General features: G+C 43.9%; 1 protein-coding gene across 1 annotated transcript; it reads right to left on the bottom strand.

The window, feature by feature from the left end:
• Nucleotides 1–670: 670 nt before the first annotated feature.
• Nucleotides 671–2,549, bottom strand: sox1a (SRY-box transcription factor 1a). Its single transcript, XM_062534506.1, has one exon. The coding sequence runs from the start codon at nt 2,331–2,333 to the stop codon at nt 1,305–1,307; it is 1,029 nt and encodes a 342-aa protein (XP_062390490.1). The 5' UTR covers nt 2,334–2,549; the 3' UTR covers nt 671–1,304.
• Between the last annotated feature and the right edge of the window lie 11,894 nt (nt 2,550–14,443).

Here is a 14,443-nt window from a genome sequence, read left to right as displayed (position 1 = left end):
ACAAGATGATAGCTGATTTTTAATATTAGGCTTAAGTCTGTGGTTCACATTAAGACAACAGTGCCCAATCTTAGGACAAGAAAAACAGCCTATTCATCATCTCGAAGCAATTAAACTATAGGAAATAAAATAAATAAAATAGGAAATACTGACGACTCCCTTCAGATTGTGGAAACGTTGAGTTTGCAATCAGTGAGTTTCATAGTTTGGATAAACGTTTGTAAGAATAAAAACAATTAAGTTAGATTTAACATCTAATTTATGTCTTATTGTGCTTTGAGGTGACACTAAACACAACCCTCCGTCTTTGCCACAGCAGCATTTCTGGGTTTGGGCCTCGACCAGAGAATCACTAGGAGTTTTAAACAAGAGTCTGCACTAAGCATTACTAATTAATACGTGTTTAAACAAAAGTGCTATTTGTAAGGTACTTGGGGAAGGTCATGACACAATTTAACTCCTTTCAAGACAAATGGTATATTTTGGATTGTAGTGCAATGGAAGCGATAAGCTTTGCCAAATGAGAAAAATGAAAATGTTACCCTACAACTTTCTTTAGGACCGAGAAAGGTACGCTACATATTAGTAGGATACCTGAAAACAAACAAAAAATCCCTTTTCTAATATTGCGACAACACATAACAAAACACTGTTTATGAACCAGGGACAATATCTGTCAATTTTATTTAAACCATGTTCCAACGCAAAGTCAATATTTGAACTGGCAAAATGCATTTCATAAATTATGTACAGCTGCAATTGTGTGCCAGCCTTTTAAAATATTAAAACTTATTCACAATTTACAGGAAATATTACAGCAGAAAGGGAATAACGCAAGTACATTAATTCACGTTTACAAACGTTTTGGTAAATAAGCAGTTTATATAAACTTTTAAAAACACTTCTCATTATTATTCATAAAGGATGGCCTACACTATTTTATTTTCTGGTTAGGATGTTTTTTTTTTTCGCTCAAAAAGATTGTTTTGAAAAGTAACACTGAACTGAACATAGGGCGAATTTTCCCCATATAGCTGTACATCGCCATAAGCAATGTGAGCTCGAATTCTTAAATGTGGACAGAATTTTCAAACAATATTCCACAAAAGAAAAGCCATATCATCGTTTAATTTCTTCATTTTTTTTCTCTCAAAGTCAATCGCACAATATTAAGTCTACCTTTAATTTACAATAACATAAACATTCTGTACAAAAAGGGATAGGTCAGTGACCGTCTAGAAAAGAAAGAGGTAAATATTTGGTTACGCGATTCTGGATGCGTTCTGCAGTTGTGTGAAATACTTTTAGATATGTGTCAGAGGGACGGTTCCATTAACTCCAGCGGCTGTGCTCTGGTAATGCTGCGGCAAAGCATGGAGTCTGCTCTGAACGGACGGGTCCCCGGATTCCCCGGTCGGTAAATACATGCTAATCATTTCTCTCAAGTCTCCCGGACAGGGGCCTCTGGAGTGCGTGCTGACTGGGGGGCTTACGTTCGGCTCCGACTTCACCAGTGATCCCAGCGAACCGATTGAAGTCGGGGAGGCGACACTAGAGTTCTGGTGCTGAGAGTACGAGATCCCCCCGTAGCCGGAGGGAGAGGCGCTCATGTAGCTCTGGGAGTTCGAGATGGGGCTGTACTGGAGGGTCGTCATGTCGTAGCGGTGCATGGGCTGCGGGTTGTGCGGGTGGTGGTGGTGGGCATGGTGGTGATGGGCTCCGGAGCCTGGGTGCTGGCTGTAGGCGAGCTGCGCCTCCTGCATCATCGCTGCTGCCGCAGCAGCGGCCGCCACCTGTCCAGAATACGCACCGTTTGCCCAGCCGTTCATGTGGGCATAGCCGGCGCTGGCACCGCCGCCATGTCCCCCCGGACTTTCCAGCCTCTGTCCAACCCCTGCCGAATTCATCCCGACGCCGAGACCCACGCCTCCACCGCCACCTGCTCCACCAAGTAGCCCGCCAGCCAAAGAGTACTTGTCCTTTTTGAGCAGCGTTTTGGTCTTTCGCCTGGGTCTGTACTTATAATCCGGGTGCTCTTTCATGTGCATGGCTCGTAACCGCTTCGCTTCGTCGATGAAGGGCCGTTTCTCTGCCTCTGACATCACCTTCCACTCGGCTCCGAGTCTTTTGCTGATCTCAGAGTTGTGCATTTTAGGATTTTCTTGGGCCATCTTGCGTCGTTGGCCCCGGGACCAAACCATGAACGCGTTCATGGGTCTTTTAACGCGCTCTTGGTTATTTTTGCTCCCGGCGTTTGTCCCTGTTTGCCCCGAATTCGTGTTCGTTTGGGGACCAGGGGAGTGGAGGTCCGTTTCCATCATCATGCTATACATTCACCCGGCTTATTAACTTTTCAACCAACACAAGAAAAAAAACATTCACTGAAGGCGCTCAAGTCTCGTGGAACAAGTGCAAACAGGCGGACTGAGCTCCAAGTAAAGCGAGTGAAATAACCTGTAATATAATCCAGGAAGGTGTTTTCGCAGGTTTGTTTTAGCCTGTATTTTGCCTCGTCTCCGCTTGCCGTTTCACATCCACCGTAATAGAATGCGCAGTTGAGCTACTTTCCCTAGTGTAGTTGAGAAGTTAGTTTAAGCGGCAGCCATATGATGCGCTTTGACAGCGATTAGAATGAGCAGGCGGCCAATGGCGTTCTAGAAAGGGAGCAATTTGCATGGCAGTCGGTCAGGTGACGTAGAGAACGTAGAAAGGGCTAGTAGGCGGGGTACGATGAGGGTCAACTCCACCCCTCCACCGAAAGTAAATATTGTAGAACTAGTTAGGGAGAGAGAATATGCGCGCAGTGAAACACTGTAGGGTTTTTTAAAAGAACGATGATATAGGCCTATTTCCTCTGATCATAGAACTGACCTATTCGATTAATTTTATACCATCCCATAGTTTTAAACATATGTAGGCTATGGAAAAAAACACATATGACTTTGGAACGTGAAAATAGCCCACATGAAAATATTTCAAAACATTTCAAAAGAAGCTCTTTGATCAACGGATTTTTCTTTTCATTGACATTAATTCTAATTGTTGAAATAGAAGAAATTAGGCTACCACACACATTCAGTGTCTCACGCAAACACACACACACACACACACACACACACACACACACACACACACACACACACACACACACACACACACACGTGTTCAACCGGATGCATCTCAAACTCCAGTCAGTTCCATTTTATTTCTAACCAAACTTGCCGATTAAAGTGTATTCCATGTAATAGCCTATAATATGCAGAAGCACATACGCTACACCCAGGTGTTTTAGGGTATACGCAAGACTTTGCAAAACTGCAAGGACGTGTATTACTGCCGTCTACTGGCAGAGAAACCGGTGAGACATGCGTGGTGCTGAAAGACAGCGACCTATAGGATCTTATTTAGCATTTAGTAATGCAGAGTGAGTATAGCCAAAATAGCCTCTCTATTTTTGGTTATATCCATTTTACGGAGAGACAACGTCTATAGCGAGAGTTAAGAGCAAAATGACTAAGCGTGCCATGGCATCTCTTGCCTATCATTCTTGCTTATTGCCCTCGCATGCGCCATGTCCTTAAGTTTCATGGCCTGTATCTCCAGTAATAAGTTTGAACAGACTGCGCGTTTGAGCCGCGACGAGAGCAGCATAATTAACAGGCTTGCATTGTTTAAAATAATGACAGCATTTAGGGTTTTTTTTTTTAAGACACGGGATCCGCACGGATCTCACCCTGTGCGCCACACTCGCACGTATAATTCAAATTTCACAGTTGACCTGTTCAGAAAACATCAATCAGCCGCTAATTGGAAGCAAAACAAAATATCCCTGTCCCGCTGAGCTGCTAACGATTCTATCATTGTACCAAATTTCATGGCTTTTAATTTTGCTAATATCAATACATGTAGGCTATGGGAGAAAGATGCGTGGATCTCCAAACCGACTGAATTGCATAATTAGGTTAACGGCTTTACAGATGGTTATTGTACCTCCAGTCCGCAGAGATTGCCTACGGAGTGCTTCTGAATCTTGTCAACAGGAACAAAAAGCATTAGACTGTGGATATCTATATGCATGACTGCTTATTCGTGTAAAACATGAATAGGCCGACATCAACAGTAATAATTAGCCTACGTCACACAAGAAAACATATGTGTATTTATTTAACACATTGCATTTCTGAAAACATATCTATGTAAGCATGAAGTGTTTTCTTTCAGTAGGCCCCTGAGGCAACCGGTTTGACTGTATACCCAGCGGACCGGTGTCGGTTTCCCAGTGCTATTTTCTTAATTATGGCAATTTATGTAATCCCTCTTGTGTTAAAATGGCATACAGTACCGCTTCTAGACTCCACTGATGTATCCACTGTGTTTGTAGGCCTATTTGAATGTAATGTTTTGTGAAATGTAGGTTTAATGTAAAATATTTTATTCGAAGACGTGTCGTTGTGTTGGTTGTGTTGTCTAAGGTTCAGAAGGCACCCATAAGGCACCAAAATCCTGTTTATTATTATTATAATTATTATTATTACTATTATTATCAATAATGATAATAATAATATTATTATTAATAATAATAATAATAATAATAACAATCCCCTTTTTAACTACCACTAACACTATTACAATTATTGTTGCTGTTGATGTTGCTGACTTAGGAGGTATGATTGTTGTTATGATGGTTAATGTCATATATTACATGCCTACATGAATGAATAATCACATCAGCTTATTATGATCACATTGTATCCTGTTACAGAATAAGAATATAGGCATGTTATCAAATTTTATATATTTTTTTTCAATTGAAGCAAAGAAAGTAATGACCGAAATCTATTAAGAATAATAGTAAAATTCTAACAGAATTTAGCCAACAGTCTACATAGTTGAAATGTCTAAATAGTTTAAATTGTACTTTTTTTTAATCCCTCGGGCAAAACTCCGTTTTTGTCCCCCACTGTGTAAACTTCCTCTACCATACACTCACAGAGAATCAGCGGTTCTCGTGGGACACATTCACTGTTACTGTGTCATTCTGTGTCACTCGCCGCGCGCTTTAGAAATTTCCGTTTTTCTTTGTGCGCACTCTGCGGAATACTGTGCACACACTGTTGGCGCACGTGCGAGTGCAGGGGTCACGGCGGGTACTCCACCCCTTCGCCAGGGGCCTGAATTGTTGATGTTTAAATCATTTCATTTGACTAACTTTCAAACTTTCCACATTTCACAGCACACAAAGGTCTGCCGGATGGGTCCGTGCATAAGAGCTCGATTAATTGTGTTGAAAATAAATGTATGCTCTAATATTAAAATATATGGTAAGGTCCACTATGTAAAAAATTCCACACCATCCTATATGCTGTTCTGTAAGCGTATATATTTAAAGTGAATCAGAAGGCCCTGTTTAGGCAGTTTAACAATGATCTGCGTCTTGGAGTCCGATAGAGTATCTTATGATATTAATAGAAATTTACAAATAACGGTGCCTGTAACTCAATTTGTTAATCACTAATACTATGTAGGACCTTTACAAACTATTTGGGTTCATCTTGGAATTTATTGTGTTAATTTGACGAGTCAATGCATTTATCATTTTCCTGATGTTAGTTCTTGATTGACTGTTTGTTACCACACTGACCATTTCGTTTTAACTGTGTTAAAGCTTCTTGATGCCAAGTTTCAGCATGGGCTAAAATAATCCCAAGCGCAGCTGTTTTCCTTTGAGAACAACGACATTGTTTATATGACAAGTTCCAACCATTTGTTTACATATAGGTTAGTTAAAACCGATGATAATTAGGTTAGGTGGTAAAAGTCAGGTTTTGATTGCTTAATTGTCAGACGCTGTTATCTGGCTAAAACACCTGTTCCATAAGGACATTTACTAAACTTAGCATGTTAATCAATTTTCCTTTCGCTTCCTGACCTTCCGCCAACTGACTATGGGTCAACATTTGTTCAGCTGGTACTTAGAGCAATCAAAAAATGTGGTATTTTTTTGGAAAGTAAGTAACTGAATTGTCAGTGTTTTTCCTAAACGCGTGTAATGGAGTAAACGGATCTTATCGCATGGAGGTGTGGAGAGAATCATTTGGAAGAAAAATGACGAAAAATATGTTTGTTAGAAAGAAGATACTTGCTCTCCAAGCGATGGGATCAAATGAAAAGTGAGTTCTACACGTATCGATGTGCAACCTGCGTTTTAGTCACTTAGAAAATCAGAGATGCATTATCCGAAAACACAGAGCAATCCTTTGCGTGAACACAATCACGATTTCAGGGGGGCGCGCAACGCTTTATGAAAATACTCTAGTAATTTTATCCATAATCCATTCCAGGGGAATGGCAGGAGAATAATTTTGTGAATCGTAAATATAAATGGCGTGTACCCAACTGAGATTGCGTTCCCAACGCCAGAATTACTTGCGACTCGGCAGCGAGCGTAGTGGAGGAGGCGACAGAAGAAGGGGGGAAAAAACACTCATCTTTAATCTAAAGAACCGTTCTCGCCCTACAAAATGCATCAGCCAACAATGTCATTACTTGTGTTGTACGTGGCTTAAGTCAGAGGACTTAAGAAACGCACAAGCAATAAAACATCAGATTTAAAGACATGCGCCTCAGGTTTCCATTGCTTACACACAGCACCCACCGACGCAGGTATAGCGGCTATTTTTATCCCGTTGTATACTCTATACTCGAATTTACAGAAGCGTTGAAACCAACCGATTGTTGGCACGAAATCGTTATATTGATTATATTTTTTTAATTACATACAACCTATCTGCACCAAAAACTCAAATAAATTATGATATTGCGGAGAAGAGACTTGCCATTGCAGGATATCTAATACAAACTTACGCGCGTTCCATTGTCCCTCATGCGGAGAAAGTAGCGTAGGAAAAGTATTCTTCCCCATACTCCTAATGCCTGTGTCCTACCCTCGTACCGCCATCCTTTCTAAAATCTACCTGCTCAGAGTGCCAAGGCCGGCGGTGCCCAGCTCCCAATCCCACAACTCAACAGACACTGAGGAGAGAGACAAGAAAATGAAATTTATTATAGACTCTAAAGACAATTTCAAGTTATTGTTTCTCCCGGCGAAAGGGTTCCTTCTCACATAATGAAGCGCCTTTTGTGTGGCACGGAACAATACAAAACAAGTATTCTAATAAATAGCCACTTTTTTGTTCCCTCTCGAGGATGAATGGAATCGAGCGGTTGGGTTTGAAAGCAGCTGCGTTGCATTCAGGATAGGAGGGGCGGAGCCTTGGCTGCCGGCGCTTCTCCTCCTTGGAAACGGACTTGCAGAGCGGACCCGGCTGAGCTGGAGCGAGCGGTGGCTGACTGCTGCCCTTGCCCTTCAGTACCGGAGCACGGTAACAGCGCGTCTAAGCCACCCTAAACCACGTCTGAACCGGTTACTGAGACAGAAGATTAGGTATCTCAAGACAAACAGTATTTACTCATATGTATGTAAAGTATACTGTCACTCATTACATAATCTACATAATGCTATAATGTAATGTTATACTGAATGGTACATTTAAGTACTGTAAATAAATAAAATGTTTGGATGACAAAGGGCTTAGGGCTATGTATTGAATACATATTTGCCCCTACCAGTACAGCAAAATCCAATTTGCTAATGATTTTTAGACCCATCAGTATTCTTAGAGTAGTCTGTATTTGGCCATGCTATTGATAAAAACTAATGAGGGGCCCTGCACCGACCACCGTGTTTGTTTCAGTGAGACTCAGCCGTTAACGAGCGTCCAGATTCTCCAGGAGCTTATGGGAGCTCCATGCCAACCTTGGCCGACTCTGCCCAAGCCTCCTGGTCACAGCTTGCTGCCACGTGTCTTTGACAGCCCGTCAGACCGTTGAGGTGCCGTACTTGAGTTAGTGGGCTGTGCTCTCTCCAACAGAGCCTGTGTGTGTTTGTGTGTGTGTGTGTGTGTGTGTGTGTGTGTGTGTGTGTGTGTGTGTGTGTGTGTGTGTGTGTTTGTGTGTGTGTGTCTGTGTGTGTGTGTGTGTGTGTGTGTGTGTGTGTGTGTGTGTGTGTGTGTGCGCACGTGTGAGTCTCACCGTGAGCCCTCATTCACACTCCTACCTGGGTGCTATGTATGTTTACATTGATTTGAAGCACTCTAGGGAAGGCTCTGTCACATTATTGTGACTGCAGACTGTCATTATGTACATATGTCTCCTATATACTTACACACACACACACACACACACACACACACACATACACACACACACACACACACACACACACACACACACACACACACACACACACACACACACACACACACATATAGTCATACACACAGTAATCCTCTCTCCTGTCATCCTTTGGTCTATATGATCATTATGGCAGTTTCAAGTGTCAGCGTGCGCAAAGTGTGAATTACAATTTAGGTTGAGGCACACCTGCATTTCCCCATTATAGTGGCTGTCACTCCATGCGATGAACCTCGGGAATACTGGTGATTCAAACCAATTCCTCTGTGCTACCTGTGCAAAGCGTGTCTGAATTGAAGATGTGAACATCATATTATCTATTCATACATAGACTCCGCTGAATTCAGAAATCAAAAGGAGTCACTTCTGAGTGTGAGGACGACTAAATGTTTCGTTTTGAGTGCTGGAATCCAGGGGGCACCGAGCCTGTGAGAGTTTTATTTATTTATTTTCACTACAATACTCTACATTGATTTACAATATCTACAAATGAACCCCCATGACTCTACTTCATATTATTGGAGTTTTTTTTTAAATGTATTATAGAGAAATACAAATGAATTTATCAACCAATTCATTCTGCCAGGGCAAGTATAGAGGCATTTGGAGTATTAAACAAAACAAAAAATGAATATGCATTTTTGGTCTGAATGGCCTATCGGTCCACAGCTACGGTGGCGCCACCAGGATTTGTCCCTGTGCACTCAATGGGCAGCAGGCTACACCACCGAACATGACTCATGTCACATCAAGGAACTGATTGTAATTACAGGCTAGTCTTCATCAAGTCCTAGTGGGGCGGATTCTGCATTAACCCAGGCCTTGGCCTGCGAATGCTGCAAAACCAGCGTTTAGCCCATCAGCCAAGGGGCTTCCTGGCTTAGGGCCTGTTATCCAGGGCACACGCACACACGCACCCAAAGGCAGTCAGGCAGAAGGGGTCTGTGGGCTATCATGCCATCATTAACCCCCTAACGGGCACCTGTTTAGCGGCGGGAGCAGCGTGACACCGAGCCCCATTAGCGATCAGTTCATTAATCCCTCGGCACCACCGCGCGGTTGTTTTCCCCAGACAGCCGCCGCAAACACCTCTCCTTAATCACGCGTGCCCTAACACTGCTGCATTAATTTCCATCTCGTGGAACACACACACACACACACACACACACACACACACACACACACACACACACAAACACACTTCTCTTCTTGCTATTAGCATCTTGCGGCTAATCAAATTCCTCTCCCTCTCCCCTCTCCACCCCTTCTCTCTCTCTCTCTCTCTCTCTCTCTCTCTCGCAATAAAAAGCACATCAGTATGGCACACACAGGTGCCTGCCGAGTCTGTCTCCACCGGTTACCGGCACAATCTGTCTTCCGAATTTGGCTTGGTGGTGTGAATGGAGGGGAGTGCGAGTGACTGATTCCCCTGCCGCCATTGTGCCCATTCTGCAGCGGCCTGAACACTTGGCAGGGATCATTACAAATCATCCTGTTGTTTGGCTCTTCCACTAACTCAACTCTCTCTCTCTCTCTCTCTCTCTCTCTCTCTCTCCGAGTGTGTGTGTGTGTGTGTGAGTGTGTGTGTGTGTGTGTGTGTATGTATTTCCAGGAGCTCACTTTCTGTCACAAAAAACAAATGACCCGACCTTCCATCAGACAGGCTCATTAGTATTTGTCAATATTTGTTCCACGCCCAGAGCAAACATTTGCAGTGTGTTCAGTTATACCCAGGTTTTATTATATCATTTATGCAACGTGACTCGGAGAACAGTGCAGACACACACAGAGCACTCAATGGAAAGAAGCGAGCAAACAAGTGTTCAGGCTGACACGACTAATCAGATTATATTCCGGAACACTCCATCAGCCCGAGTGCTTTACGAAGAGAAAGACCCGTCAGTCACCTAGCAGTCACACACACACACAGTCCTGGTGTCTCTGAGATAATCGCTCCGAACACAGCCAAAGCGCCACCACCACACACACCCACCCACCCACACACACACACACACACACACACCACCCATGTTCGGTTTGGAATTACCGAAACGTCGCCCGGCGAGCGGTCAACCTCATGTTCCACAACATGGCACTTTTTCATGCCCCGGGGCCCTGGGCCGTGCCGGCTCCGTGAGTTGATAATGATGCTCATCTGCACCGGCTCAGACGCCGCCTGCTCCATTGTGCGGCCGCTATTAAATGGGAGAGCCCCCCCCCCCCCCACCACCCCCTCCGCTAGAGGTCTCGGGACACGGAGAGAGTGTGTTGGCGCACAATTGATTAAATTGATCAAGCGGCTTCTGGGTCACTGATCGCATGTTTAGGCTATCTTCATCACAGGGCTTTTTCTTTTTTTTTTTTTTTTGGTCATTTGTAGTTTTGAAAAGAAAAGAAGAAAAGAAGAAGAAGGGAGAGAGGGAGAGAGAGAGAGAGAGACAAAAAAGGGTTGCGGCGCACTGATCTGTAGCTGATTAGCATCAATGAACAATTGCAGAGAGGACTCAGTCCACCTTCAAAAAGAGAGAGAGAGATGGAAAAAGAAAAAGAAAGAAAAGATGGAACGTATTTCAGAGTGAAATCCACTTTGTTCATTGACCAGTCAGAGCGCAGAGTACAGGCTAGAGATGACAAGCCCATGCCTGTGTGTGTGTGTGTGTGTGTGCCAGTGGCTTTGTGGTGCAGAGAGATAGAAATGGATTGAAGAGAAGACCAGTATGAGTGAGGGAGATGAGAGGAGCAAGCAGACGAGACAGGAGAGGGAGTGTGTGTGTGTGTGTGTGTGTGTGCGTGTGTGTGTGTGTGTGTGTCTTTGTTGTGTGTGGTCGATAGAGTATGTGTATGTGTTTGTTTATGTGTGTCTGCTTATGTTTGTTTGTGTGTATGTGTGTGTGTGTGTGTGTGTGTGTAAGTGTGGTTAAGTGTGCGTGGATGTGTGTGTGTGTGGATGTGTGTGTGTGCGTGTGTGTGTCTGGTTGCAATGAGGGTCAAGCCTAAAAGCATTAAGCAGCAGAGAGAGGCAAATACTCCAAAGCAGAGAGGGCCTCCATTCTTCAGTCTGCCAGCCACCACCAGCCTCCACACACCCACCCATCATCCACACCACACCACACACCACAACACCACAACACCACAACACCGCTACTTACCATGTAGGGCCTGGTTTCAAAAACACACAGACATCCACACAAGCAAGCAACCCAGCACCAGGAGAGAGGCTTTATAAATGCTTCAAAACGCACACGCGCGCACACACACACACACACACACACACACACACACACACACACACACACACACACACACACACACACACACACACACACACACACACACACACACACACACACACACACAAACACACACACACACAGACAGAGAATACACCCGGCAGGAACAAGAGTGGCTGTCCTAAATCAAACGCACACTTGTCCCCACACACTAACCACCCCCCACCCCCACCCCAACCCCCCCCCCCCCATCCTACTGGAGAGCATTGTGGAGGAGCTCTCATATCAAACGCACATGTTCAGTATGTCATAGATGGAGGGCTGAATTTAGTGTTTGTTTGATGTGCGGTGTGGTGAGGGGCTCGTCTGCGGTATAGTCACTGTCGACGGTTCCTCAGTCGCTCAAAGCAGCACTCCACAGTGGCACAATGCAGACGGCCGCAACAGACTCTTAGTGCTCAGCGACGAGGCGGCTTCAGCAGGAGATCTCGCCGCGACCGAGTGTGGAGAATTAGTGTACGTACCGCCAACCCTAAAGTGGTGTAGATAGATACGCTTTACAGGGAATCCATCGCCCATAATCCGCACAAACACACATGTAAGTAGACACACACACACACACACACACACATACAGAAACATATACAAGGACACACAAGCGTGCGCGCACACACACGCATGCACACACACACACACACACATGCATGCAAACACACACACACACACACACACACACACACACAAACACACAAACTGGAGACTGTTTGAAACAGCTAATCCTGACAGCCCAGTTGCAATGACAGCTGTGTTTTCATCATGCATCCTAAAGCAGATGCTGACCATTCAGGCACCAGACATCTGTTACACAGTTAGAATATGGCAGAAATTACTCATTTCAAGAGGGTGTATAATTCTTATCTCAGATACACTCACTTCCACACACACACACACTTCCACACACACACACACACACACACACACACACACACACACACACACACACACACACACACACACACACACACACACACACACACACACACACACACACACATATACAATACATACATATATTGAAAATACACCCAACCATATACGGACAAATATATCATGTATGTGTTCAGAGTCAACAAACTACTAGGTATCTGAACTTTTGGATGCATAGAGCTTTATTTGTGTGTCAGTCAGTCGGTGTGTGTGTGTGTGTGTGTGTGTGTGTGTGTGTGTGTGTGTGTGTGTGTGTGTGTGTGTGTGTGTGTGAGAGAGAGAGAGTGTCACTGTGTGAGTGTGGGAGTGGTTTGTGTCTGAGACGAGTATTATAAACCCTCTCGAATTTAGTCATTTCTGCCATATTCTAACTGTGTAACATGAGATCTCATCCACAGCCATTATGTCTGGTCTCCGAGCCACCTTCTCTATAGAGCAGGGAAAGACTCAGATCTCTCTCTCCAGGCAAGAGCTTTCTCCAGCGTGCTCATGAGTGGGATCAAACTGCAAATTACCCCACCGCCATTTTCGTCATTACTGCTTCTGACACACACACACACACATACACACAGAGCAAGGTAGAAATAGAAACACACACACACACACACACACACACACACACACACACAGACTCACACACTCACACACACACACACACACACACACACACACACACAGACTCACATAGACACACACAGACACGCGCTGGCACCCACAGGCAACACACACACACACACACACACACACACACACACACACACACACACACACACACACACACACACACACACACACACACACATACACCCAAGCAAAGACAAACATCTTCACACATGCAGGCACACACACAAAAATTATACATTGGGCAAAATCATGAAGAGAGGGGGTGTGACAGCATTTAGGAAAGGTCTCGTTGGCAGTCTTATTCTCTAGGAATATTTGCCATAAGAGCGCAGTCTGCATATAATCATGGCCTGCAAGTTCTATGGCAGTTCTGAGTCTAATCTTATTTGCAATTGAATATTATTTCTGAACCTTATAGGGCAAGGGTTTCCACACAACGATGAAACAACGATTTGATACAAATCATTTAAAGAGCTAATTTATTTTCGATCTGTTTGTTGCTCGTCTTTTGTTTTTCTTTTTAGAAAATCCAATTTGATCCAATTCAATACAATTCAATACTGTGTTCCATGTGGTGCAGCTCACACAATAAATAGCTGACAATTTAATGGCATTAGTACATATACAGTATACATTTGTTTTCTCCATATTTCTGGAAAACTTGCTGAGCTCAATCCCAAACTCTTTCACCAATCATACGTCTGCATGAACTATAGGAGTCAGTTATATAAATGCAAAAGGGTGAAAATGACACTTACTGAATGAGTGAAGCCAAACCTTTCTGCCTTTATTCGTTTTGGTTTGTAGTTAGTGTCCACCCAAATGCAGTGGACTAGATAAAGGCGTGCGTGCCAGTCCATTATCCGAGCACAATTTACCGGCTTCTTTATCCATTTCACCTCAATGAATGACTGAAAATTCATATTTAGCACATTTTGAAAAAAAAAAAAAAAAAGTGTGATCATTTAACAACAACAACAAAAAAGATTTCCTTAAAAGTAGCCTATAGAAAGCAGTAGTAAATATGATATTCACTCATGCCAGCCCAGGCTACAGTAACAGGTAAGAACAAAGCAGAGGAAATTCATCCCATTTCCCAGCAGGGTTCGCATGCAACAGGGGGACTAAGCCCACATGAAACACCATTAAGGTGAGGGCCCTGATTCTCATTACATTTGCATACAAACAGCCCTGAATGAAGCACATATGTGTTTTTCCCCACACCACTCTCTTTTGCTCTTTCTCTCTTTGGCTCTCTTTCTCTCTTTTGCTTTCTTTCTCTTCTTTAGAGTCCTCCGTGATGTTCACCGTTGTGTGTGCACCCCCCCCCCCCCGCCCCCCCACACCAA

Source organism: Sardina pilchardus, chromosome 4 (assembly GCF_963854185.1).
Source record: "Sardina pilchardus chromosome 4, fSarPil1.1, whole genome shotgun sequence".
NCBI classification, from domain to species: Eukaryota; Metazoa; Chordata; class Actinopteri; order Clupeiformes; family Clupeidae; genus Sardina; species Sardina pilchardus.
This window is presented reverse-complemented; position numbering and strand designations above follow the sequence as displayed.

Excerpts from the sequence above, each read along its gene's own strand:
- sox1a (XM_062534506.1), bottom strand. The coding sequence starts at position 2,333 with ATGTATAGCATGATGATGGAAACGGACCTCCACTCCCCTGGTCCCCAA.